Consider the following 26737-nt stretch of genomic DNA (forward strand, 5'->3'; position numbering starts at 1 on the left):
CATTCGTGGGAAACAACATGGTGCAAGCTTGCAAAGACAACCCCAAATTCAAGACATGAGATCATCAATCCACGTGATAAGTGTGGTGTTTCCGTATGGGCGAGCTGCATGAGGGCAGATCACTAGAATAGATCTTCAGTACTATGATCAGGAAAATGATGTATTCTCAACGAATGAATCATGAACTACCGGCACTTTCGATAAGTTGTTTCGGCACATCGCGAAAGCTTAGACCCAATCACATGTTGGTCATTGTCTTCAACATCTCTCACTGGCCTGGCCGCGCGCTTCTAGAGAAAGATAAGAAGCCAATACCTTCACATCTTATTGATGGAGTTGATAACAAATAAAGTTGTAATGAAAGCGCTTACACGAATGAAGTCTATTGTTAGAGATATCAATATTTGACCTTGGCCACCACGTTGATATATTTAGCTTTGTTTTTCCTTTTTAATATTCTGACATCACTCCTACTTGAGTTTCGTTTAGAACTGAAAATTATTTAGCGAAAGATGAAGGGGAAGATTGAATCGGAATACAGGAAACTTCCTGTGTAACAACTCAAAGAAGAGCTGTGCAAAGAATCTGGATCAATGTTATTCGCAGCAAGCCCCTCAACTGAGTCAACTCGTATTATGGGCTAAATTCCCAAAAGAATGCTTGTGCGTGGAGCGTTTCTAACCCCAACCAATTATTTCTCATGGTACAGTCAGTACATAGACAGCCACTTCCGTGATTCTACAACATCAGAAAACTGAGAATGGTTTGTCCTAGATTCCAATTAATTTACTGCACATTCAAACCGGTGTGATTATTTTTCAAAGTACATGTACAGATACCCTTGTTGTCGGTCGACGATTCGACATATTGACATGTCGTTGAAACAAATCATTCCCGTACTTCAGTCTGAGCGTACTGCTGCAGGCAAAAAGTGGATGAACTGGCCAATGAAAAGAAGATGAAATGTGCTTGGAACTTTTGATATGGGACCAAGAAATCAATGTGATAATAATATATCCCAAATATTTACTCGCCCTCTTCGCCGCTCGGTCAATCAATGGATGGATGGATGACAGTTTGGATCAATGAAGCCGTAGCATTTTGGTACCGTGATTACAGTGTCCAATCAAGGCGATGAAGGCTGGCTCAGTCAAATCTGTTAGGCTTTCTTCTCTCTTCTACCTCCTTTCATCAATTGCGTATCGCAAGTGTGACTCGAAAAGTCGTAAGCTCCGTTCATAACTTCAGCATCCCCATCTGCATACACAGAGTAGAAGATGATTTCTCAAACATCGGATAAGAAAGAAGAAGTCTATCCATGAGAATATTCTAGTTGGATCCCAGGGGACGGACGTTTTAATTTATTGATTGCTTGTCGATGGATAGTCATACCCGGATTGTCCAATATAGGAGTACGAGAACCAATGTTTGGATAAAGTAATGAAGTCAATGCGAAGATAGAAATGACGATGCTATTCAGATGCACATATAAATACATTACGGCTTAGATTAAATCATTACAGGCTGAGCTAGCTAAGCTAGCTAAGCTGGCTGAGTAATAAGAAGTTGTCTAATAAGCATCAAAAGTTTTGCAAAATGATTCTAAATTTTAAATTTTGAATTCTAAAATCTAAGTGAGCAGTGAGCAGTGAGCACATGGAAGTAGTTTGGGGGTGGCCAGGGGGGAAAAGAAATGGATATCGGACAGCACGAAACACCCTTGGATACTTGGCGCGCTAAGAGAAATGGAGAGTGGATTATGAATGCTCAAAATGTTCATGCAGGGTGGGAGGTCTCAAACCAAAATAGCCCCTTATTTGAATTAGTTGCATGAGACTAAACTTATCAAAGATTAGCAGAGAGATTTGCTACTGCCCAATCTGATTAAAGCAGGTACGGAAATGCTGAGAACAGGGGTATGACTGCAAAAGTTCAATCTGCATTTGGTTGGAAGGGGAAGAAGGAGGAGGAGGAGTGAGGGAAAAGGGAAAAGGGAAAAGTAAGAGGGACGATCAAGAACATACTCTGACTGGTCAATACTGGAAGGGAGATCTTTTGAAGAGAGAGAGAGCAAAAGAGTAAAGAAAGAGAGCGAAAAGATCTTACCGCAACATGAAATTAATCACAGATCTATACTCCGTGCTAACACTCACAAATTCATCAATCTGCCTATTACATTAACCATACCATCTCGTCTCACCAAGAGGCCAAAAAGATCGTATCATACGCATCTTTATCGATCCTTCCCTTCTTACACCCCAACCTTGCCAGCTCGTCCACTATCTGCCTGCTTGCTTGGCGATTGTGTCCTGTACTTTTCATCGTTTTTCTATCCCTCTATCATTGTACTCTCCCTCCCTACCAATCTTTGGATATCTTTCAATCATTTTACGCCCACCTAATATCTATATTTTGATTAATCTTTCTCCCCCCAATTTTAGGAGCCGGCAACGAATCTTATGAACCCATATAGAACAATTGATGGATAACGACAACGACCTATGACGAACCAAAAGACATACGAAGTTCCACTTTCTACCACACATCATACGGATTCATACCAGAAAGCTTCTCCGTTCTCCACTCGGGTATTGAAATCCATACAGATTACATACATATGAATATCGCGTGCGTCGCATACAGCAATACATCCATAGGTCCCATACATACCATCCATACCCATACCCATTTCCAACCCAGAATCCCCGTCCTTCGGTCGAAAACGAAATTGAAGAACCTTTCATCAATTCAAGGATTCATTCAACTCCTTGCCAGTCAAGCCCATTAAGCCCACCAAAGCCTGAGACTTCTACAATTTCGTTCCATCCATGGTTTGGAATCATTGATTGTTCTTCTTTGAATTCTAGGAATACCATTCATCTACTGGATCATCGAAAGAAAATTTGATATTCTTGCAATTTAGTATCTATCTGTGATAATACATTCGAAACCAGACATATAAAGCATACTTACACAAATCGCATTGAGCGCTTCAGAAACAGAACATCCTCGGCTTTTATACTATTGTAGATCAAAACAGGGCGGGTCCTCGCTCGTACCATTCGTGGCCTGCCCCAGGAAGCGGACGTGATTGTTCGACAGCCGGTCAACTCCTATTATACCGTGGGTGCCAAATACCATACCGGTCTCATCAGTTGTCATACTGGCATACTTGTTTGTACCATTCACGTTTCGATTGCTGTGCATTCTTTGCAGTTTCTTTTTTTCTTTTGAGTCGCCATTCACCATCTCAAGAGTCGCCTTCGTTTTATGATCTGAGAAAACAACGTTGCAATCTTGGGTCCTTTATCTACACTTAGTTGTTTCAGCTTGCCCGCACTTAGAGGATCTGTTGCCAAACGCCTTACACTTCGAAATCGGGACGAACTGAATCTTCATTACAAATTCGACTTGATTGGACATCTTGACGGTGACTTCTTACGGGCTTTCAACGCCTATTGTTAAAGCATTGTAGCTTGCTGGAAGACATACCCGTCGTTGACGACTCCGTTCGAATTCCAACAACCACCGAGACCTGACCTCCGACAATTAGTTTCGTCGCTTTGACAGCATCCTTTCAACTTATCAATTGATAGACATCTTCTACATTTTTCTCATTTGGCTCATAATGTGCCAAGATACATAACGGAAACGAGGACGAACCTTTTACCATTCGTAGCGTCGATCGGCCTACCCGACGACCTGAATAACGAATGAACACGACCACGACTGAGCAAGATAATAATGGCTCTACCAAAACCAAAATATTCTCTGGATGATTCCTGTTCGATACTATATAACAATACATTATACGCATACAATAGCGAAGCGTTTCAATCGCTATCGTTAGTCCAAGGAGCGAATTGGACGCAATTACCCCAAGGAGAATCTGTATCGGGAGGAGTTTGTGTAAAGGCAACACCTGCTAACGGACAGGATGCATTGTATATTGTCGGTGGAACGAGCAGTAATGCTACAAGCCTGTATACAGGTCTTCAACGATATAATTTTAATGATGGAACATGGGACACCTTAACTACTACAGTGCTAGTCGCTCAAAATCGACTATGGCACAGTGCTGTATACTTGAATGCATCGGACTCCATTCTAATGTATGCAGGAAGTCAAGATGGTAGTAAAGATCCATCATCTCAAACCTTCACAATTTCCGCGTCGCCTCCATACAATGTTCTGTCATATGGGGCTTCTATCACACCACCTGTACCCGCTGTGCAGCCTCTATTGCTTCCATGGTCATCAGACTCGGCAATCTATATTGGCGGTACTGACACGAATACTGCCGTGATGGAATTCAATCCAGCAACGGCCTGGGCTAACACAAACAGCAGCTTAGCCACTCCGATATATAACACTTCAGCAGTCAAAGCAGTTATGATGACGGGCGATGATGGAAGCAAGAACCTTTATACTTTTGATATGACAGTGACACCAAACACTGTAAACAGGACCGTTCTGGTTGATGGTTCTGGTAGTCCCGTGCAAAGCGCGGAGGCTATTGTGTCAACAAGTACCTCTACAAAAAGAGCTACGCAAGAAGTAAAAAGAAGTAGTCTCACGGAAGATGACTGGCCTGCTTATAATGGTACACTGGCTCCAACATCTACGAGGACATCATATTCGGTCGCAATGGGCGCAGCTGGACAAGTAGTAATATCGGGTGGAAATGAGGATGATGTTCTGTGCATATTTGGAGCGGGAACAAATTCTTGGGTGAATGCAACATCAATGTTGGTGAAGTCTACCACACAACAAGTTATTGTACCATCAACATCCTCTTCGATTACAAGTTCTTCGATACCTACAAGTACTGGTAACACTACTGCGGCAGCCGCTGAATCGACCGATAAGGTTGCCGACACGTTTCCGGTGAAAGTATTGGGTGCAGTACTTGGGTCTATAATCGGGGCCGCTCTACTACTCATTGGTGTATTAATTCTTTTCCGATGGCGACGGAAGAAGAGAGATCTCAAAAATGCAGATGCAAATGGATATCCTCTCGAGAAAGATGGTTTGGAATTTTCGGACAGAGGTCTGGCAAATATGCACTCATCAGTGCATCCGCCACGACATGGACAGTCGGCATCCCAGGGTTCATTTTCATCAATGGCCATCTTGATGGGTCGTATAGGACATCGAAGAGGAGAGGACGACAAAGGTAACGGGAGTGCTGGAAGTGGCAGCAGCAGTCAATTTAACAAGAACTACAAAACCACAATAAATGAGCCTACATCACCTGATCGGACTTACGCTCAAGATGCATTGGCAAAGGAAGTTTCATTCGGTCAAGATACGGTTACACCACGACCTAGAAATCCTGGAGCGCAGAGACGAGGCAGTACAAGAAGATCATCGGGATGGAATCGATATTGGTCTGGTGGAAGTGCAATGACGAGTTTTTTGGGGTTTGGAGAATCAAAACAAAATCTTTCTAATAGTGACGATGATGCCGCTTCACGATACTCGGATGCAAGACTGCCTACACAGCTTAATGCTTCAAGACTTCCCAGTCAGATTACCACAACATCCGCTTTGGTCCCTCCATTGAAGATTCCGATTCCAGGAGATACTCCATTATACCGGGTGGCTACCAATAGTCCTACTGTATCTACCGCCGGGTCTCATTTCCCAGTAGCAGCAGAGATGTCTGGCAAGATTGAAGGGCTCCGACCTGACTCTTATGCAAGCAATGCTTCATCTTATGATGGAAGATCCGATGCATACTCGAGCGGAGTTCCAGAAAGTGTAAATGATCCGGACTCATGGGCAATGGGTAATCAAGGCTGGTCTCAAAACAGACCAAGTAATGCATACACTGTTAGCGTATACACCACCAACAGAGATACTGTTGGAGGGAATAATTTCTCGCTCCAATCACCTCAACCGCCACCACCCACTCAACGACAAAACCAACCCTCAATCCCTTCGGATATGAGCTGGTTAAACCTTGGTACCAAAACTCGAATATGATACCCTCTCTTTTTGTACTGTAATCTCGCATTCTAAACTCTCACTATGTGTTCTTATATTTTCTTCGTTGACATTAGCGCTGCTGCATTTTCATGTCCTTGTTTACAATATATCCCGTATTGTTGCACATGCTGGGGGTTCTTCCTTGCACGGCGTGGAAATGGGTCATTATTGCTAAAAAAATCCGACAAGTCCGGCCGCGTCTGGCGTTTTTTCCTTTTCACCATATTTTTCTGGACTCGTTTCCACAAAATTCCCTCTCATGTTCTCCTTACTCGACTTTTCGTCCAACTTTTTTGATTTCTTGGATAACAATACTAGTACTACTACTACTTTTTCTTGTTGGCGAATACTGATGTCTTGTATGACATTGTACTGTACTAGATCTTGATCTTGCATGATCGGAGTTATTATCTCTTTTCTTTGGATGTTTGGGTGGAGGCGGAGAGTGTACCTTGCCGTGCAAAGAAAATCTCTTGGGGAAGGGGGGTGTAGGAGATGTTGCATTATGGTATGGGCCGTCATTGGAATGGATATAATGCTTAAATTTTGAGGAGGTGGTGCGGAGGATGGGAAGTCGAAAGTGGCAGAGTAGAGATGAATGTGATGGTGGTTCGCTATATCTGTCGTGTACGATGTAGTTGTGTGTAGTGACGAAGGAATTTAGTAGTAGTTGTTGTCGCGAGGCTGGTGATGAATGAGACTCTTGCGTATTCGAAGATACTATATTGTTTCTGTTTGTGAATGTGAATGACTTCGTGTTTTTCCTCATGTGAGATGATGGTCTGTATATGTATATTCTTTGGGCTACTAGATATTTATACTCTAAACTTCTGTATCATTCATCTTTCATTTCCCCTCTTCTTCCTTTGGAGACTGTATCATTGGTATACATAGCTTTTTCACCGGTCTACGTATTATTTTGCATTCTGAATTTCCTTTTCTTACCTATAGCGATGCCTCTCGAATCCTAGAAATGACCAGCAAATGGGACAGTGTTCAATACACAGACAGATATGAGAGCAGAGTTTCCGTGTTCTGGTTTTCTAAGATAAGAAAGAGAGGGGAGGGGGGTAATATTGGTTTTGGGTTTGAAGTGCATGATTTCTATGCACGAAATGTGAAATGTGAAATGTGATTTATTGTTTTACGAGGACGGGATGAGAGTCTGTGGATCAGGTGAATTTGGAAAGCTGGGATGATTGGGATTCTTCGGCTATGTATTGATGGGGGACTTTGCTCATTTATTCTATATCTTTTGATTCATTTCCTCGCTTTTGCTGGGATGCATGTGGATATCGGGAGGCTGTTTTGGTTGATTCACTTTCTCTGCACACCTCTCTGCAGTACACTCATGTTAGTGGTCGCATTGGTGAGAAAAGATACGTGCATTGTTAGAGCTGGCTGAGGCATTGAATGGATTTTGCGATTTATCGCCCTCGTCTGCGTTCTAATTAACTTTGAAGCCTCCTCGCTAAGGAATGGCTCTGATGCAAGTCCAATTTACGTTGTTTCACAACTGTGCTCGTTCGTTTTCGTAAAGTTCCATCTTTTGATCTGGATTATGATAATGTATGATACAAATACACTATGAGAGTTTGACAGTCGACGAACCAAGAAAGCAAAAATGACATCTCGGCATTATATCGCCTGATTCATCCCCGCGACTCCAAGCAAGCCTCCTAGCGACTCAATCCTATACTTCCTCTTCTTCAACCCTCCAAGAACTAACTCAATCTCAGCAGCCGAATACGATCGTCTATCGTGCATGATGATGATACCTCCCGGTCTCGCCATACTCAAAACATGCTTCGCGTTAATCCTCGCATTGTGGATTTGCGGATCATGAGGATAGATACTCCCCAACGCGACGCGATAACCCCACTGTCTTGCCCTCTCCAACATTTGCGCATTGAAGAATCCGGAGCCGGGACGAAAATACTTGGGCGGGATTTTGGAGCCGGAAATCGGACGATTGGGCGGGAGAAGATCCTCGACTTCTTTGATTTGCCGCTCGAGCTCGGAGATGGGGAGCGAGATGGATGGCTCGTCGGCCCAGGCGTGGTTTCCTAGCTCGTGACCTTCGTCGTGGATGCGTTGGATTAAAGAGGGGTGCGAGGAAACTTGACTTCCGATGATGAAAAAGGTGGCTTTGGCGTCGTAGATCTTGAGTAAATCTAAGATTCGAGATGTTTCCCCTGAAGGTGCATCGTCGATTGTTAACGCGATGACGCGGTGGGCATTTGAGAGAGGGATTTGGAATAGAACGTCAGGATACTTCCATTGGAGGTAATTGATGACGAATTGAGGGGGTTTGTAAATGGTATATCCTAATAAGAGGACTATGAAAAGAAGAGCGAGGAGGAACAGGAGAATCATTTTGATCATGTGGAAAGATGACTGTTGGTGTAGTCGAGTCGGTAAATCATAGGAGTCTACACCGCGCTCTTCGTCATCTATCTTGACATGCTTTGTAGGACCTGATGCAGACCAAGAGGAGGTACTAAAACGCTGAATTCTGCGTATGAGACCACCTATTCTGAGACGCATTGGAATGTAAAATGTTGATGGCAAGTCTTAATCATGCTTAGAAGTGGTTCGGGTCTTGGGTAGTAGATATTCTTGCTCTATATCTATCTACCTAGGTAGGTTCCTATGTATTGAAATAGGGGAGAATGTTTGTCCAGGTCAACATCTGATGTGGCTGAAAGTATTTACCTAGCTGCACCCTTCCTTTCAGCCACAATTATGAGCCACCGACCTTATCGGACACCTTATCTAATGACCCGAGGTTTGTTGTTCGTCTAGTCATCTAGAAGCGTTTCCATGGATGATGGTGATGGCATTGATTGTTGGGTTGTAATGATTGATGTTTGATTACTCTATTACATTACCTCATACTGTATCAGAAGCTATGAATAACTACTAGGTAGCTCACTATCGCATCGCACTAGAGATGACATTCTTCTAGAAGGGAGAAGCTTAGTCTATTAACTTTGAGCTAAAGATTCGGAGCTGCCCGAGAAAGCATGATATGAATGCCAGTCAGTGACTATGTATGTATCTAGTAATTGCTTACACTTGAATGGCTGTCTACTGGAACTTTGTTTGGTAGGCACCTAATAGATCAACATACCATCATCCTGTCTATCTCTCTGTCTACACTATATTCATCCCATCCTGTTGGTCGCCAAGTGATAGTCGACTAACAAGACATGTAAAGTGCTCTATCTTAAATATAAGCTTAAACCTCATTTCTGTTCTTCACCACCACTCATGAAATTTGCCTGGGAAATTATCAAGTACCGGTGTGCTGGTGGGATACATGAACCTGAATGCCTGCCGTCGATGTGAACCTTGGAAGTTAGTAGATTCGTGGGGTTAACGATGTCATTCATCACTCATACTTGTTAAATGCGGTGTGAGATTTACAGCTGACATTCCAATTCCTTGGCGTCTTTTTCTTCAATTTGCCTTCCAAGTACGAGGTCGGTATTCTTGAACCTATTCCCAAAAAGCTCAAGGCAATTCGATACGTAAACCGTACGGCACAGCCTCGTCTTCAATGTACACGCACATGTACATGCAGTCTTACCATCAATTCGATCCAATTATATTTCAACTTGATTTGCCCTTTATTGGCGCCTGAAATCTGATCCATTTCACGACGAGAATCTATCCACGTGTGGTATTCATGTTTCTTGGCTTTAAACGGTCTTTACAAACAGTCTATGCTTGAGAATAAAATGCGTTAATTATCACAATCTCATCTTACCCTACAAGCCCAAGGAGATTTTGGAAGTTGTCGGGTCTCTCTCAGGTCTGTTACTCTGCGAAAATTTTCCATCCCATGTCGAACTTTAACTGATTTCTGCCCAACAGCTATCATCCAAAGGTGCGATTCGCATCTAGAGTGTCTCATGTACTGTGATCGTCTCAATAGAGCGTTGGACATCCGTAGTACTTTTGGTGACTTTAACAAGGCTGCGAAATCACCTGAGGATACTTTGGAATTTCCATTGCGACAGAATTATCTTTCGAGAGGTATCGAGATAGATTCCCATCACCATTTAATTCAACGAATTCGTTTGCCGGTGATATTTTCGTCGCAAAGGACTTTTCAGCATGACGGCAGAGAGTCTTGACACCAATAAAATTAAAGAATGGCGATCTATAATCACACTCATTGTTTTTGTCATAACTAGTAAGTACCAAAGATTTCTCGAACACGCTGCTTTTCCAGGAAGGGGTAGTTAACTTTACCTGAATCACATAGATATTATTGTCCTGTTCCCTTTTCATGTTCCAGTATACGTTCCTCGAAAATTATCAAACGCTTTTCTGGATACCTTAAGTCATTTGCGATTGATCTCGCCAAGGGAGGAAGATTATCAGCATGATCACCCAGATGGCGAAAGTGGAAAAGTCACGCGTTTCGTTAAATTGAACTTCCCTTTGAATTTTGTGACAGCACCTTTGATAGCAGATCTTTTTCTACTCGCTATCTTGGCAATCGGCCGACAAGAAGTACACGATGGGACAGTCGGAGCAAACAGTATCAATCCGATTGATATTATGGTTTTCTTCATCACCCTAGCATATATTGCCATTTCGATCGATGCTTCTGGTCTCATCAGATATTTGGCATTCAAAGTGCTTCAAAAGGGAGGCAAAGTTGGGCATAGACTGTTCTTCTTCCTCTACGCGTTCTTTTTCTGTCTGGGGGCCTTTATCGGAAACGATCCCATTATTCTGTCTGGTACTGCATTTCTTGCTTACTTGACTAGAGTATCGAGTAATATCATTCATCCAAGAGCGTGGATCTTCACTCAGTTCGCAATCGCCAATATCGCCTCGGCCATTCTTGTCTCTTCTAACCCAACCAATCTTGTTCTAGCTGGTGCATTCGGTATCAAATTTATCAATTACACGGCGAACATGATCGTTCCAGTTGTCGCAACAGCGATCGTTTTATTCCCATTCTTGCTATATATCGTCTTTGCTGATGAGGCTCTGATTCCACTTTCGATCAAAATGCATGAGCTCTCCGAGGAAGCCAAGGCCAAGAAGCCTGTAAACCCGAATATTCCTAATGCTAAAGGAAGCTCCGGTGAGGAACAGGAGAATGAACCCTCAGAAGATAAACAACTTTCTCTTGAGGAAATTATGAATCCTTTTGTCGATAAAAAAGGCGCAGCATTTGGAGCTATTCTCATGGCCATAACACTCATTATGGTTCTGGTTCTTAATGCTATTAGTCAGAGTAAAGGCGAGTATCCAGTGTTCTGGGTAACTTTGCCAGCGGCCTTTGTGATGTTTGTTTGGGAGATTTCATTAGGGTGGATCAACCGACATGAAACACGCGAGATCGCTCGCAACGGACGACACGAAGTCGAACTTGCCCGAGCTGAGCGAGCGATCAGAGAAGAGCAAGAAGCGAGTCAAGTCATTTTGGAACAAGAGAAGCGAGATATTCAAAGTCCGAATGGAGCATCTTTGATGCTAACAAAATCGCCCGAAGAGTTCGAGATGAAGTCGCTGGAAGGCGAAACTGGCCCAGGGAATAGTCGAACCCCTACGCTCTTGGTATCAGAAAGCTTCAATGAGCAAACTCAAAAACCCAGTGATCGCTTGGACTCATCTATCTCAACCCTTGTTCCAACAGAAGACAATTTACAAAACAGTCGCTCTTCGACCAGTGCAATGAGCACACTAGACGAGAAGAAGGAATCAAAGCTCGCCGAATCTCCTTCTTCCCCATCAGGAGTTCTGGGACCTCAAATAAGTCATGAATCGGAGTCAAATGATCGAGCAATATCCGAGAAAGCTTCCCGCAAGGTCGAGCTTCAAAAACAGCGCGGACGTTCAACATTAGTTTCGCTTTTTAGCGAGGCATATCTATGGTGTCAAGAAACATTTCCAACTGTCACAGCAGTAGTTGCTCATCTTCCCTTTGCCCTTGTTCCATTTGCCTTTTCAATGTTCGTTCTTGTACAAGCATTAGTAACCAAAGGATGGGTTCCAGTATTCGCTTACGGCTGGGATCACTGGGTCGATAAGACCGGTACCGTTGGGGCTATTGGCGGTATGGGATTTCTCTCCTGTATTCTCTGTAACGTGAGTATCTCCTTATCAATATCTGGGCTCTCTCAAAACTAATCCAACTTCTACTATAGTTCGCAGGTACAAACATCGGCACTACAATCCTTCTCTGTCGCGTAATCCAAGCATGGCAAGAGATCCATCGTGACAATGGTCTTCCTATCAGCGATCGCGCTTTCTGGGGAACAGTATACTCGATGGCTGTTGGTGTAAATTATGGCGCATTTAGTACGGCGTTTAGCGCCTCGCTAGCTGGCTTGTTGTGGAGAGATATTTTAGGGAGGAAACATATTCATGTTAGAAGACTAGATTTTGCAAGGGTTAATTTACCGATTATCGCTATTTCGATGGCGGTGGGGTGTGCGGTACTTGTTGGACAAATTTATGTGGTGAGGGGTAATGGTCGTTATGATGCGTGAGTGGCTTTTGATCGTGAGAGAGGGGGAAAATAGACTTTTATTGTGTATGTATGTATGTATCATGATGACGAAATTAGATTTACATTTCTTGCTAGTGTCATCTGAAGGATGAAAAGACCACTTGTTATTGTCTCGAAAACTTTTAAAAATTGGTTAGTGGTTGATTGTTTGATTTTGATGTAGAGTTTGAGATTGTGATGACGTTACAGAGGTACCTGACTCGTTGACATCTTCTCCTTCTCCATCATCTTTCTTCACATCCCGGATCCCACTCCACTCCCAACTGAATCACACATCTCTCTACTTTCCGAATCTCAGAATCCCCATTCGAAAAACCACTAAGATACAAAGCCTCCTAACTTCGTATATCTCATGTCTAACGAAGAAATATACACACTATATTTCAACGTATATGCAGCTATCCTTCTCCCGATTCCTTCAGCAGTTGACGTTGCCGTGTAAGCGAAGGAAAAGAGATCCGGAGAGTGAATCTTTGGAGAAGAATGGAGTCGAGATGATGTGTTTTGGGTGTTGGAAGAGGTTTTTAGAGAGATCTATTGGGTTTGTAGGACTTTTTAAGGTTTACTTTTTATAGAAGGAAATTGGAGGGGGAGTATGGGAGTTATCTTCGAAGAGTGAAGAATGGAAATGTAGAAGAGTTGAGGTTTGGAGAATTGCATCTTTGTGATGAGAGTATCTAATACGGATTAAGTGTCAAGTTCTGTTTGATTACTGAGGATTTTATGCTATGAGGGCCAGATGTCTGTCGCATTATGCACGAATTCTCAACTACTTCTTGACTAGGTAATAAATATGGTGTGTTTTGATCTGATCATCACGAGATGCACACTTGATATGAGATTCCAGAATAGTGCAATCTAGGTATTCGACGGTACCATTAATATAATGGACTCTTCTCAATATATGGAATCTCAAAGGACGCTCTTGTGGTAACACTGGGAATAGTTTATATTATATTCTCATCCATCATCCAATATTCCTAGCATATACAAATCGTATCTTTGGAATCTGCCACCCATAGCCCCTTTCCCGACGAGAAAATAGACGTTCCAAACCCGGATAAATCCCTCTATCATCCAATTGAGGAAATCTCAATCCATCATCCCTATCTACTTCCCTCTTCACATCCTCCAACCTCCTCCTCACTCTCTCTTCTGCATCAACCATCTCAAACGAGACCTCGGTATCTCCTTTCCCAACTCCCTGACCCCCCTCCACATCAAGCACAAAATAAACCTCTTCCAAAAACTCAAACAAATACAACACGCAAACTAACCCATACCAACCAACCTTAAATCGCTTCCTCCAATAATAACTATCCTCCTCATAATCCAAAACCGCATAATCCAGCGCCACCTTCCGCACATCCTCGTATCTCTGCATATGGCTCTCTGGATAACCAATCGATAGCTTCTTGACCGTTGGAATTCCTTTGAACCAGAAAATATCGGTGTCCCAATTTACCAGATCGCTTCCGGGAGAGGCGAGAAAAGAGGTCGAGTTGAAAGATGTGGATGCCGGATGTCGAATCGGGGGTTGGGGCTGAATGTGCATTCGTTGTAGAGTTTCTAGCCAGCAGGTTTGTTGGTAGATAGAGCGGGACTCGTGGGATATGAGGAGCGAGGGATGGAAATGGGGCGAGCGGGATAGTGTTAGAGGCCAGGGATCTGAAGCTGTGGGTTGGGAGCCGAGAGCGGTGATGTGGATGCGGGGAAAGGTGAAATAGATAGTCCATATCATGGCGCGGATTTCGGAAGGAAGTTGGGAGAAGAAGCGGAATTCTGGGAGAGGTTTGATGGGGGGTTTGATCGGAGATGTGCGGAGGGGTGTGAGTGTGAGGAGTTTGGAGAGCTGCCGAGGATGGTATGGTGAGAGGAATGTCTTGATAGATCGTTTGGACTTTGGATGGATGGGTAGGAGGATAGTGTCTTCTTGTTTAGTATGTGATAAATGCATGGTGATTATAGTAACCAGATTTATAATTTCAAGACGATGAGTTCTTCGAAGTCCTTATAATATCAAATGTGTTGACGATCAAATTGAGCATTTATTAAATAAGAGCTTCCAGAGAATCTTCCACAAATATTCCAATAGTATTCGTCAAAATCCCAGTTCCTCAAAACACGAAAAGAAGCATCTAAAATAAGGAATTCAATCCAAACGCACGCCAATGCATCCCAATACTTATAGCCAAACGCATCCCTATTCCTCTCCTAATCATCCTCTCAGATTTCCTCAGGCCAGTTTCGACGTGGATGATACATGCATATACCGTAAGCACTAATATCCACCGATCCGGGATTTTCCAAACTCGACCTCTCGGAGGGTTTACCTTGATCCACAATTGGACGGTGATGCATGTAAGACATATGGAAAACACGTGGCACCCATGCACCCCTCGTGCCATTCATTACTGAACAGAGCATACCGCATCTTGTAGAGTTGTTGAGATGAACTTTTTGGGGTTGCATTTGGTTTGAGAATGCAAGTCGAACCGAGGAGAAATCTTTGTTGGTTTTATGTGCCCAGATGGATTAACCTATCCGGTCTAATGGTATTAAATTAGTATCAATCAATACGCTTTTTTCTCTCACTGATTCATATCTGTATATTGTATAATTACAAAACTGCTTCTCTATTTTATGTAATATTTTGATTTATATCTAGAACGTATTGAAACTATATAATTTGAAGCTTTTTAGAGAAAGGTTAATGTTACGTTATTTTGCGTTGGAAAGGGGCCATGATATAGTAAAGTAATAAATAAATTTATTTATCAAAAGTAATATCAACACACTACTATGTAGTATATACAGTATCGGAACCAAATATCGAAACGACTATCCACAATACAGTCAAAGAAGCAAAATTTCTAATCCCTCCTACATCCTCCAATCCATTCCAATTTAACGTATCTATTCCATCTAAGGATACAACAAAATGTAATCTAAGCACCCCTAGTAGACAGGAATCTTAAATGCATCAAAAGTGTAAGTCCAGCTGTCAATAGAAGCCTCATCATTGACACAATCGAAAGTAGTGCTGTTGCTCTGCCAGAGGGGACGAGTCGGCCATTGACAAAGCATCTGAGTCTCGCCTGCATATGTGCCCGAAGATACAGTTGCATTGAGAGCAGTTGGCTTGACTCCATTTTCAACCCAATCGATCATAATTTCCATATTGTTCTCAGGATATGGACCAGGCTGAAGGGAGTTGGTCCCGCAATGGGCTGCACCAGGAACAAGGTAGAATTGATACCAGTCCTGGAGTGCCTCTAGACTCTCTTCGGCAGTTGCATTGCTGTACATGGCGGAACGAACAGATTGCCAGTAGTGTACGGATGAGGCGGATGGAATACTTGGATCAGATTCACCGTGGTAATGAAGCAACTTACCCCCAGAAGATTGAAAAGTAGTTAGATCAGGAAGGGTAGTTTGTAAGCTATCCATGTATCTCACCATACCAATGTTCATCCACTCAACAAGAGTATCATAAGTAACATTATCAAGGTCGGAAAGATTGTCGAGATCGAGCAATTGAACGTACTTGGTGACATACATTCCTCCAGTAGATGGAATGCTAAGTTCCCAGGATCCAGTATTGTTGTTGTACGTAGTAGCGGCGTCTCCAAGGTTGGAAGCAATCTGCCAGGAGAGGTATGCACGTTCATTATCGGAGTTGTGGAGACCGTCATAAATGGCTTGAGCGACAGCGATACCCTCAGCAGTTACTGTTCCATTCTGAGCAGGTGTAGTGCTGGTTGTACTACCTTCTGCACGCTTACTAAATCCGAAACCGAGAGAAGAGGAGGTAGTTGCTGCGCAGTAGTATGATTCGCCGATAATCGAACTGAGGTTGAATTTGAGCTTGCAAAGATCTGTGCGAGAAACCACACCATCTGTTCGTCCATCGAGAGGATCGCAAGCAGCAATGGTAGCATTCACAATTTTATCCAGTTCGCAAGGTGGTGGGTAGTAATCTAATGTGTGTTCAACAGCGGATGAGAACACGTGATGAACTTGTTGCTGCGCGAAACGGAAAGCTGGAGCACCCGCGATAACTCCATCGTATTCCTCACCCCAGCGTTGAACTTGACTCATGCCCTCTCTTCCTCCATCAGAGCATCCTTCATAATAGGTGTAGACCTTTGTGTCATCGGACAAGCCGTAAAAGCCCTTCGTAAGCGTCTTTCCAACCTGAGTCATCTCACCTAATGCTTGGTACCCAAACATATACGTCGCGTCCCAGTTGATGGATCCATTACCATATAGGACTACCTCATCATAGCTGTAGTCGAAAGCATCGTATCCTGCATCAGTGGCACCACCAACAGCACCATATGCAAGCCCTCCAGTTGCATCACTGGAAAGAGAATAACCACCTCCACCACCAACATAGAAGCGGTTTTCGAAATCGGAAGGACTTGGGAAAGCATACTTCATGACCACCTTATCGCCTTTTCCAGTGTGGGTGTAGGTAACTGTAACATTGCAGTAGGTGTATGTGATAGTACTACCCATACCAGCAGATGCATTGTAAACAGCGCCCGCTGTTACGGCTGAAGGGATCAAATCGATACCTAGCAAGGTTCCATTTGCAGGTATGGCGGCCTGAACATTGGATACAGTGCATACATCAGAAAGCGATGCAGCATTCACTGTCACCGCAAGAGCTGCGATAGCCGTGCGCGAAGATTGGCGCATATTGATGAACCGAGTCAAAGTATTGAACGAGAGGAATTAAAGTGAACCAAAGAATGCTCGATTTAGCTTAGAACAACGAATGTGAAGCAAGTGCCGAGAGTAAATCATCATCGGTACTTGCAAGCCATTATATATACTTTAATGCCAGCTTAATTAAGGGTTTAAACGGGGCCGTTCATCATCATGACCTTGAGATGAAGACGACCAGGAGTAACTTGTCGCCGCGTCATGTGTAGACGTATAGACAGACCCGTAAGATTAGCTCAAGATATAGAAACAATAATAGGTGATCGTCTTGTCAAAACGAAGCGAAACGAAACGAAACAAAATTCCAAGCAGTCCCCTCCTTAGCATTCGACTACACCTCTCTTCCCGGCTTCGTAAGCTCCGTCGAGAGGATGTCACTGCATAAGCTTAAAAACGCATATTACCCCGGTATAGGGCTGGGTTGGAATTTCCCTATTGTTACGAAGTACATGTGGCTTATAGTAACTACCGTGCAGGGTTACGTAATTACCTAGCTAAGATCTCGGTTTAGAGTGTGTAGACTCCACTTCATCCACATCGCGTGGTGGATCGAGATAGACCTTATATAGACGACGATGTCACTGGATGCGAACCATTGGTGGCCACGCTGCTTCTTGGCAGTGAGGTAGTACCACCTAGTTATAGTATTGATGACTTCGGGACCGAAACTCTGGATTGACTTGGCCGCAGCAGTCATTGTATAATTGTGCCGCGTGTCGCTTGCCCTTTGAGATCATGGTTAACGTTGTCAAGCTTCATGCGATATTATAGTAGATGATGTTCAAGTCTTCCATATTAGATTGGTGTATATGAATGACTGCATTATCCACTGCAATATGTATAAATTATATGGTATAAAACTAATAACATACTCAAGTACTAGAAGCTTATGAATTCCTAAGTGTTGTAGCTACATTTTTTAAACATAAAGATATTCAATGAATCTCCTCCTCAGTAGGCGATATTGAAGTTATCTTCATTGGAGTTTATTCGAATTATTGAATCCCAGTATTTCCACATCTTTTTAGTAGTGTATAATATCATTTGATAATATCAATGATTTCCGTGATATGGTATTCGATTAGAATGCGTAATACAAAATGCAATACGTCTCACCGCAGTGGGGCTTATACTCAATACTTTGTATACTTTTTCAATCACTAGGGCTTGAACTACATGCGGACCAAAGATAGATACATATTTATGGATTTGAATGTCAAAGTTTGGATGAATTTCAGTACAGGACGAGAGCACCCACAAGGGAGCTGTCGATATTCTACAAAGTGACCACAAATAAAAGGCGAAGCAAAGTAAACTAGGAGGCGTGCCATGGAAAGGTTGCAGACATGTAAACACGTCTTTGATTAGCCTGCCTTATTACGTGGAAAAAGGCAACGAGTTTCCAAACTACCTTCACCTCACCCCTTTTACTAGTCGGCATGAATATCAAAGGCAATGAATGCATGAAGTGATAACCTTGGTCTGGGCTCGCCCCTATTTTACTGATAGATGATGACGATAATAGCGGTGACAGAAAATCAAACTGGTCAGCCATCAACACTCGGAGTAGAGTGCCACGTTTATGGCGCAGGAAAACTGACGAATCCCTATTTTCAGCTTCAAAGAGTCGGGCGGAGAATGAGCTGCAAGATATTGTCTCAAAGCCGTTAGGATAACCAACTGAGCAGATTATGTTGCCCCATCCATGAGGAAATAGATTGCAGCCTACAGATAATCAAACGGATACGTTCTATTTTTGATTCGGACAATTGTGCCCGAACCGTAGCACGTATTGTCTTGAGGCAAGTTCCGTAGAAATTTAATAAGATCGTAACACTGGAGCATAAATAAAGTAACGCCACGCTCAACTTGGGTTGCGAAATGCTGTCGAATTTTCATCACCACTACCATCGATATTCTGGCTATTCGTTAGATCTCTGAACCACTAGAATTGAACTCATGTAATTTGCATGGTTCATCTTTCACACGAGAACAAGGCAGTGTCTGCATCGCAAAGTATAACGCAAACTACGAAAAGGAATTTTTCAGATGTATTTCCAAGTGTTCGTAACGAGCACAATGGATTCATCATCTGGAACGGCATGAAAACTCTAGTAAATTACAGGTCCAAGACAACCCAGGGTCGGAATTGTTCATCTGTTTGGCGCTTCTTGTTCTTCGAAGTTAAGAGTGGGCGATGTGTTAGATTAGCTGATACAAGGTGTGTAAAGTTACTTACAAGTGAAAGTTTTAGAGGGAGTAAGATCTGATGTGTAAATACTTATCAAAGCCGTAGATAATGTTGTCGTTAGGCCCACAATCAGGGGATCACAGATCAGACCTTTCAGTCTGGCGTTCACATTCGCGTTCCAAAGAACCCCGTTAAGTGAGATAGTCGAGCAAAATTCAATGATGATATTGAAGCTAGATTGAACAAAGGTATCAAAACAAACACTAGATTATGCGATTCAATAGTCTTGTATCTGCAAAGCTAACTTCTTGAGGGGCATGTAACGGATGAGTTTCACCACTATGACGGCCAAAGTGACCGCAATTATGAAAGGCATGATCGCTATTAGGGTCAATTTCAAAGTTTAGTTATTCCTATTTGTGTAATGAGAAAGGCGATACAAAATTTGGTTAAGAGAGTGTAGGCAACGACTAATACTTGAAAAAGACGTTATATTTGAGGACATCAATGCTTCATTTTGTTGGATCTGAGAGATACTCTACATCTCTTTCACAACTTGTTGGAAGATAAGATTTATCGATACAAAATCGATCAAGAACCCCATGAGTGAGTGTACGCACTAACAGCACATTGAAAAAAACTGACATAGCAATACTTCTTGCAATTTTGATTCGAAAATCTTAAAGATTATTACAAAGATTCACTACAGACTGAACAATCGAACAATGGATCCTAATATTAATCAATTATAGAATGAATTTGTTACCGATTTGAAAGTTGAGAAATATTCTATCAGTTCATACACCCACAAGAGTTCCTAAGTTGAGTTATTCATAATGATTGTCGCGCCTATAGATATAATGTTTCCCAGGCAAACGCGATCAGTATATCATTATATTCCCAATACTAATATACAATCGAACATAAGTCCTTAGTACAACGAGCAACAAACGCAAGATTGATAAGATTCAATGATCTACCAGGTCGTCGGTTCCGCGGATCGTGTCGACTAGCAGTAGTTTAGCTATACTTTTATTTAGAAGAATCAAATAACTATAAGATGAAATTAACTGATGGTACAAAAGTCTGACAATTCTTATACGGGTAGATTTGAGTTCAGATTGAAAGTGAGAAGAAGAATCAGAAATTTGTAAACTTACACAAATTAATATTAATGATTGAATAGTGTGATCTGTCTAACCAATAAGCTTCTTAACAATAGAACCTATAGATTTAAGCGATATCAGCGGTACTATACAGGTAGATATTATATGGAGATCTGAATATTACAATTGAAAGACTGCTTTACTCTGAGCTTAACTCTTTTAATTAATGCTCTAATGAATAGTATACAATTCAGATTCCTATCTAAATTTGGTTGAAAGGTAAGATACAAAAATCTATAAAATTCCGTAGATGGAATACCGATTTATTTAATTCTCTTGACTATAGTGTATATTACTTAAACAAATCTCAAATACAGAAGAGTTACTTCCTCTAATCTAATGACTAGCTCTAGGCCGTATCATGTTATTATGCGGCGGGTTCGGTTAAGATAATTTCTCAGGAGATACTTCCGCAAGTTTTTTTCTATTTTTGCATCTTGTAATGTACAAATTTTACTCGATTAGATTATTGTATTGTTAATGTTATATATATGAATGTGTACTCGCTAAATAGACTTTTAAGGACAAGAAATAAGAAAGCGTATCGGTATCAAGATAAAGGTACCCTAAGCTTTAATTGAAAATTTCCATGTGCACAGACAGAAGGGGGGAGGGAAAAGGCCGATAAACAAGCGAACGCATCTCCCACCATTTTGATGTTCGTAACAAGCTAAGGAAATCATATACCGAACTTTGTGTTGTATGATACTTAAATGTACTTTCTAAAATTCTAGTACTTTCATTCAGCTTATAATTGTTCAGTGATTATGATCACCTGGACTTTAGGATAGAACTTCGGTTTCTCAGATTAAACTCCTCCATATGTACGGATACGCAGTCGCCTCTAAAAGGAGATTTGGTCCCGTAAGATGGAGCGGTATTCAATGACGAATGCCAATATTTCAGTAAACTCAATTCCTTGATACAATCAATCAACACACGTTTCTGCGAAAAAACATCACATGCACACATGTTTTACTAAGACATGCAATCTATCCCACGTTTTTCAAGCAACTAGTTGTGTTAGATGGATATACCAACGTGTATGTACATGGAAGATATGCAGGGGTAAAGGAACAAATTCATTCTATCAACCTTCTTCATATGGAGAAGGAATGCTAGAATATCTGGTGTTCTCACCCCACTCTATGAATGGATATGCCACGTACACAGTATGCATGAGAGCGGGATGGAATATGATCAATGTAACCATTTTACACGTCAGTATTCCGACAGGTTGGAACGCACTCTTCTCCGCTGAGCCCCGCATATAAGCCAATCAACCCAAATTGTGTTTCTTCAGACGTTGAAATTTAAATAAAGTTTATTAGTCGATTTGCTAGAACGATGCCACCCTCATCTAGCTAATGCAATTACATTACCGAAAAACCGTTTAAACTTTGGCACCGTTGATACCGTTGGTATCGGTGAAGTTTTTGATAAGAGCATTGCCGGAAGAAGGAGTAGCGACAACCAGTAGCATGATCAAGATTGAAAACAGGTTGGCGTTAGCTTCCAAGGTGGTATCTAGGGCTGCACCCGAGTTGTTGGAAAGTCAATCACAATACTTTGTAAGAATATAAAAAGCCCAATCGCTTTGCAGCCCAGTCCAATTCAACAGTATCATCTTGAACGCTCTACTTTGCTTGTTTTACCTGCCACCATGCCTACCGAAGAGATTTTTGCTCAGTCCCCTCCCTTCCCCAACGATGTTCCAACAGCTGAAATCCCTATAATCTCATACAAAGCCCTGCAGAGCAATTCTTCCTCTGAATCGGGAAAGCTCTTCGATTCTTGTAGGGAACATGGTGTTTTCTTACTTGACCTGCGTGGTTCCGAGGAAGGAGAAGTACTTCTAAAAGATGCCGAATCCATGTTCAAGATTAGCAATGCTACTTTTGATCTTGAGCAGAATGAGCTTATGAAATTCGTCAGCGATCCCCCTCGGGATCTCAGAGGGTAAGTACACAAGCAAAGCTTATTTTAATTTCGCAAGAAAAAACATAGACTGACATCTTGATCAGCTATAAACCAGTTGGAACTCTGAAGACTGGCGATGGCAAATTCGATGCCATTGAAGTTTACAACGTCAACCAGGACGACGCACTTGGTCTTGAGCCAAACCCAAAACCCGATCCTTATCCATTCGTTGAAAACAGATCTTCGGTTCAGTCCTTTTTCCGCCGTGCGCATTCTGGGATCTGCGCTGTATTTTCTCATCTCGACAATCACCTTGGACTCCCGTCCGGAACCTTAGCTTCTACTTGCCCAATTGATAAGCGCTCAGATACATCCCTTCGCATGGTATTTACACGCCCCCAACCCGTTGTTGACCACCGTGTTGCGTTTGCGAGTCATACCGACGTCGGTTTGATAACCATGCTGTTCAATGTCGTTGGCGGCCTTCAAATCCTCCCTGCAGGTGTCGAAAACAAGAATGAGAATTGGTTATACATAAAGCCACAACCGGGCTGTGCAGTGATCAATTTGGGAGACACTTTGGTCGAACGTACTGGCGGTGTATTATGTAGTGCGTTGCATAGAGTTATAACACCTCCCGGTGAGCAGGGAATGCATGTCAGAAGGAGCTTAGCATATCTGGTCCGGTGCGAGAATGATGGGAGTATGAAAAGGTTCAAGGGCAGTGGCATTCCAGCCTTGGCGAACGAAGAGGTTGATCAGTCAAAATCCGTGCGAGAGTGGGGTGAGTGGAGGATTAGACAGATCATGAACGGGGACTTAAAGCCGCAAACGATGGGAGGAAAAGCATTCGTCAGGACTCCTATTATCAGTGTATAAGTCTAATAAATGTTACGGAAAAGTAAACAAATCTAGCAAAGCTCTAAACGACCTTGTATTTTCATTATTCGATGTGTCGTAATTGAGTGCTCACTAAGAGCAGATCGAATCTTGTAAATTCAAAACATCTCGTGCGTAGAAGTGTATATCAAAAATGATATTGTAGGGAAATTGATAACCCCCATTTAAAATGCTAGGTGTTTGAAAGTTATTCAGAATTGATCAATGTACTGTGTAAAGTTTGAGTTTAGGAATTGAATAGGAAACTGCCTCGGCTAACTAACGGCGAATTCAAACAGTGCTATCCAAAAATGTGATCTTATCCCTCTGGAATAAATACTGGAATAAAGATTGCTTGGGTGAGCAACGTGAATTCTTGAATTGCGGGCATACATTGAATAAATTGTTAACCACAGCAAGATGGTGAATATCTTATGAACCCTTTTGCACAAAGTCCTTGAGAAGAGAAGATATATAGAACAGAACCAAGGGGAGACACGAGTTGCAACTTGCCGCACGTTAAGCGGCGACTTGGCCCCGACAAAAACACCTCCTACAGACAAGTAGCGCAACCCGGCCAGATTTCCAAAAGTTGACGATATAAAAGTCAAAAAATTTCTTTGGTCCAGATTTGGATCACTGGTTTGCCGAAGGCAAGATGATAGGGCCTTCGGTAATTAAGGATATAGATTTTGGTCTTTAAAGACGAGATATCGACGATCCATAACAACAAAGATTGAAAGAAATGCTTGACAATGCGTCTGCCTAATAAGGGGACAAGAAAGCCCGTTTTATGTCGACTCCTCAGACTCTCACGTTTTCATCGGGTCTCCGAATGCTCTCACTGTCCCACTACAAAGTCAACTCTACACCTCCCTCAACCGCTGTTTTAAATTCCTGGAATGTCCTTATCACTACACTAAGTCGAATCTACCGACACCATTTGGGTCTGTACATGTGGTGCCTTCAGCGTGGCAATGGACAACTATCACGATCTTATTTGGCACAACACCAAATACCGAAGTGGTTACTTTTTGTCTTTGTAGCCTGGAACTTTAGACTGAAGGGTCAAGTATTAAAGAAAAAAATAGGGGAGCCACCTAATTACTTCGATGAAGAAAGATGCTCAATATTTCAGTTGGCTCCGGTCTAGGATGTCTTTAGAGGAATCGTAGGAAAACCGGGCTGGATATATGACGACGAGAGTGTCACAATTGGAGAAGGCGGTGGAGTAGTTATGATCTTGGGGGGTCATCTTCGTAAAGAAAGGGTTAGACATCAAGTGTCCCGCGAAGAAAAAACAAGTACTGATGGGACTAATCGAACCAAGGGTGATTGGAGCTTAGAAATTGAAATTGAGAAAATCGCGATTTTGAGGGATCGCATTGATGAGAGCGATGAAGAGTAGATCGGAAAGCGCCGAGAAGAAGTAGGGTCAAACAAAAATAATAGTATCTCTTGATAGTAATATGAAAAAAAAAACGTGCTATACCTTTAAGCGAAATGAAAACTTCTGATACCTAACATTGCGTGCTGGATGACGAGAGAACTTGACGAGAAGGAATTTGATTGGCTCAGAAGTTTGCCGAAGAGGTGTGTGTTTTATCAATTTAAGAGACATGAAAACAGATGTAAAAGCTTTGACGAGATCCAGATTCAAGTTCGATTTCGAAACAGCTAGAGGCAGGCTCATCTTCAAAACTTTGTCGTCTCCCTTTCGAGATTATCAATTGAGTATAAGATTTGTTCTCATTGCATTTATTCGATTATTCCTTATCAAGTCGATCGATCCTCTCCCTCAGTTTCCCGATCTCCCTAGGCGTAGTTTTGCAACAACCTCCCACAATAATATCCTTCCAGAACCCCCTATCCCTTGCCCTTCTAACAATCTCAAGAACCGCCTCATCCCATTGCAAATCTTCTTTTCCGGGTGGCTCCCTAATTTCCCATACTTTGGTAGAGGTATTGTAGACTTCTCCCTTAACCGTTCCATCAGGATATACTACCAAAGATGGCCATTCACTGACATCCCCTTTCTCGATTAGAGCCTTGACTTCTTGCTCGAATTCCAGTATCAAAGATTCAACTTTTCCGACTTTGGTGCAGTTCAGACCGATTCCAAATGGTACTGGAGAACCGTCTTTGTTGCCCAGCATTGCTTGCACAATTTGCTGCACAGAGCTTCCACCTGGTAAGCAATTTCCTTCGCCAGGGAATACACATGTAATCCAAAATGGCTTGCTTCCAGCCCTTCCACCATTCGAGTTTTCAACTTCTCCCATAGATTTTCTTACACCCTCAATTTCCTCCAATAATGGGATGGTTTCAAATGCCACATAATCAACTCTATCCCAGCATTTTGGATCTCTCGAGAAAACCGAAATTCTTTCATGGTGCCATGAGCTCAGTTGCTCGCTCGATTTATGGTCATCGTCATATTTTCCCGTATATTCTTGTCCCGGGGTCATGATCGCACCGTATGCACCAAGACTTAGTGCAATTTTGCCATTTGAGTCTTTCTGAGTGGAAAATGCATCGGAAGCGATATTTACAGCGCTTCTCATGATGCTATTTACCTCATCCTTATCCCCATCTTCTTTTCCCGAGTTAGAAGATGAGTGTGAATGAACAGCATATCCTGATCCTCCGAATCCCTCATAACTCGTTTGATAAGTTGCAGTCAACAAAATGTCAGCACCAGCATCCACGAAGGACTTTTGCGTAGCGAGGAGTGTTTTGGGTCCATGGGGATGGGTTGGAATGAGTAGCTGAGAAGACCAGAGAGGTTCTTTTTCTGTGAATTGTACTTGGTGGGAATCACCAAGGGTAGTGCCAAGACCTCCGTCAAGGAGGTGGATTTTACAACCGGGGGACATTTTGAGAAGCTGTAAAATCTGGCGAACACGGGATAGAGGATCGACAGAACCAATGACAGTTGGAAAGTTGGACTACGATATATGTGAGGTACAGTAGAGGGCAGATTGAAGATGAAAAGTATGCGAAGTGGGGTATTCAAAGGGTTTTCTCTCGGCCCGCTCTCGCTGAAAAGATGGCGCTATCAATGGATAGCCTTACGCGGCAGATTAAAAGTTACCTAAGAGGACGCGAGCGATGAGTAGTTTGAGGTTTTAGACTTGCTCTTGCTTTGAAACAACAGCATCTACATAACGATTTTGTGTGAACGACTCCAATCATGCTTATATCATCCATACAGAATTCCTACTCCTCCCTAGAAAAAATGAAATTTATGATAGCAAAATTTTGGAAAGACTGATCAAAGTCTCTTCTTTTTGCAGTCAAGATGAGAAGTCAGGCGTGTGT

General features: G+C 42.4%; 9 protein-coding genes across 9 annotated transcripts; 4 read left to right on the plus strand and 5 right to left on the minus strand.

The window, feature by feature from the left end:
- Positions 1–2863: 2863 nt before the first annotated feature.
- Bfra_000284 (uncharacterized protein) lies at positions 2864–3423 on the minus strand (the record flags this gene model as incomplete). The annotated part of the gene is given in 4 exon segments (XM_037330728.1): positions 2864–2926; positions 2976–3113; positions 3139–3304; positions 3317–3423. The coding sequence occupies 4 exon segments, from the start codon at positions 3421–3423 to the stop codon at positions 2864–2866; spliced, it is 474 nt and encodes a 157-aa protein (XP_037197061.1).
- Positions 3424–3744: 321 nt separating this feature from the next.
- Bfra_000285 (putative pre-mrna splicing factor clf1 protein) lies at positions 3745–5988 on the plus strand (the record flags this gene model as incomplete). Its single annotated transcript, XM_037330729.1, has 1 exon — positions 3745–5988. One exon carries the CDS (start codon positions 3745–3747, stop codon positions 5986–5988), a length of 2244 nt encoding a protein of 747 aa, XP_037197062.1.
- Positions 5989–7629: 1641 nt separating this feature from the next.
- On the minus strand, positions 7630–8538 carry Bfra_000286 (putative chitooligosaccharide deacetylase protein; the record flags this gene model as incomplete). The annotated part of the gene is made up of 1 exon (XM_037330730.1): positions 7630–8538. One exon carries the CDS (start codon positions 8536–8538, stop codon positions 7630–7632), a length of 909 nt encoding a protein of 302 aa, XP_037197063.1.
- Positions 8539–10113: 1575 nt separating this feature from the next.
- Bfra_000287 (putative arsenite efflux transporter - putative protein) lies at positions 10114–12509 on the plus strand (the record flags this gene model as incomplete). Its single annotated transcript, XM_037330731.1, has 3 exons — positions 10114–10192; positions 10265–12105; positions 12165–12509. The coding sequence occupies 3 exons, from the start codon at positions 10114–10116 to the stop codon at positions 12507–12509; spliced, it is 2265 nt and encodes a 754-aa protein (XP_037197064.1).
- Positions 12510–13496: 987 nt separating this feature from the next.
- Positions 13497–14486, minus strand: Bfra_000288 (uncharacterized protein; the record flags this gene model as incomplete). The annotated part of the gene is made up of 1 exon (XM_037330732.1): positions 13497–14486. The coding sequence occupies one exon, from the start codon at positions 14484–14486 to the stop codon at positions 13497–13499; it is 990 nt and encodes a 329-aa protein (XP_037197065.1).
- A 1001-nt stretch (positions 14487–15487) lies between these two features.
- Positions 15488–17233, minus strand: Bfra_000289 (putative tannase subunit protein; the record flags this gene model as incomplete). The annotated part of the gene is made up of 1 exon (XM_037330733.1): positions 15488–17233. One exon carries the CDS (start codon positions 17231–17233, stop codon positions 15488–15490), a length of 1746 nt encoding a protein of 581 aa, XP_037197066.1.
- Positions 17234–22098: 4865 nt separating this feature from the next.
- Positions 22099–24119, plus strand: Bfra_000290 (putative 2og-fe oxygenase protein; the record flags this gene model as incomplete). The annotated part of the gene is made up of 4 exons (XM_037330734.1): positions 22099–22188; positions 22239–22576; positions 22642–23408; positions 24046–24119. 4 exons carry the CDS (start codon positions 22099–22101, stop codon positions 24117–24119), a joined length of 1269 nt encoding a protein of 422 aa, XP_037197067.1.
- Positions 24120–24209: 90 nt separating this feature from the next.
- On the plus strand, positions 24210–24824 carry Bfra_000291 (uncharacterized protein; the record flags this gene model as incomplete). Its single annotated transcript, XM_037330735.1, has 2 exons — positions 24210–24320; positions 24570–24824. The coding sequence occupies 2 exons, from the start codon at positions 24210–24212 to the stop codon at positions 24822–24824; spliced, it is 366 nt and encodes a 121-aa protein (XP_037197068.1).
- Positions 24825–25182: 358 nt separating this feature from the next.
- Positions 25183–26292, minus strand: Bfra_000292 (putative homocysteine s-methyltransferase protein; the record flags this gene model as incomplete). Its single annotated transcript, XM_037330736.1, has 1 exon — positions 25183–26292. The coding sequence occupies one exon, from the start codon at positions 26290–26292 to the stop codon at positions 25183–25185; it is 1110 nt and encodes a 369-aa protein (XP_037197069.1).
- Between the last annotated feature and the right edge of the window lie 445 nt (positions 26293–26737).

Source organism: Botrytis fragariae, assembly GCF_013461495.1.
Source record: "Botrytis fragariae strain BVB16 chromosome Unknown tig00000001, whole genome shotgun sequence".
Taxonomy (NCBI): Eukaryota; Fungi; Ascomycota; class Leotiomycetes; order Helotiales; family Sclerotiniaceae; genus Botrytis; species Botrytis fragariae.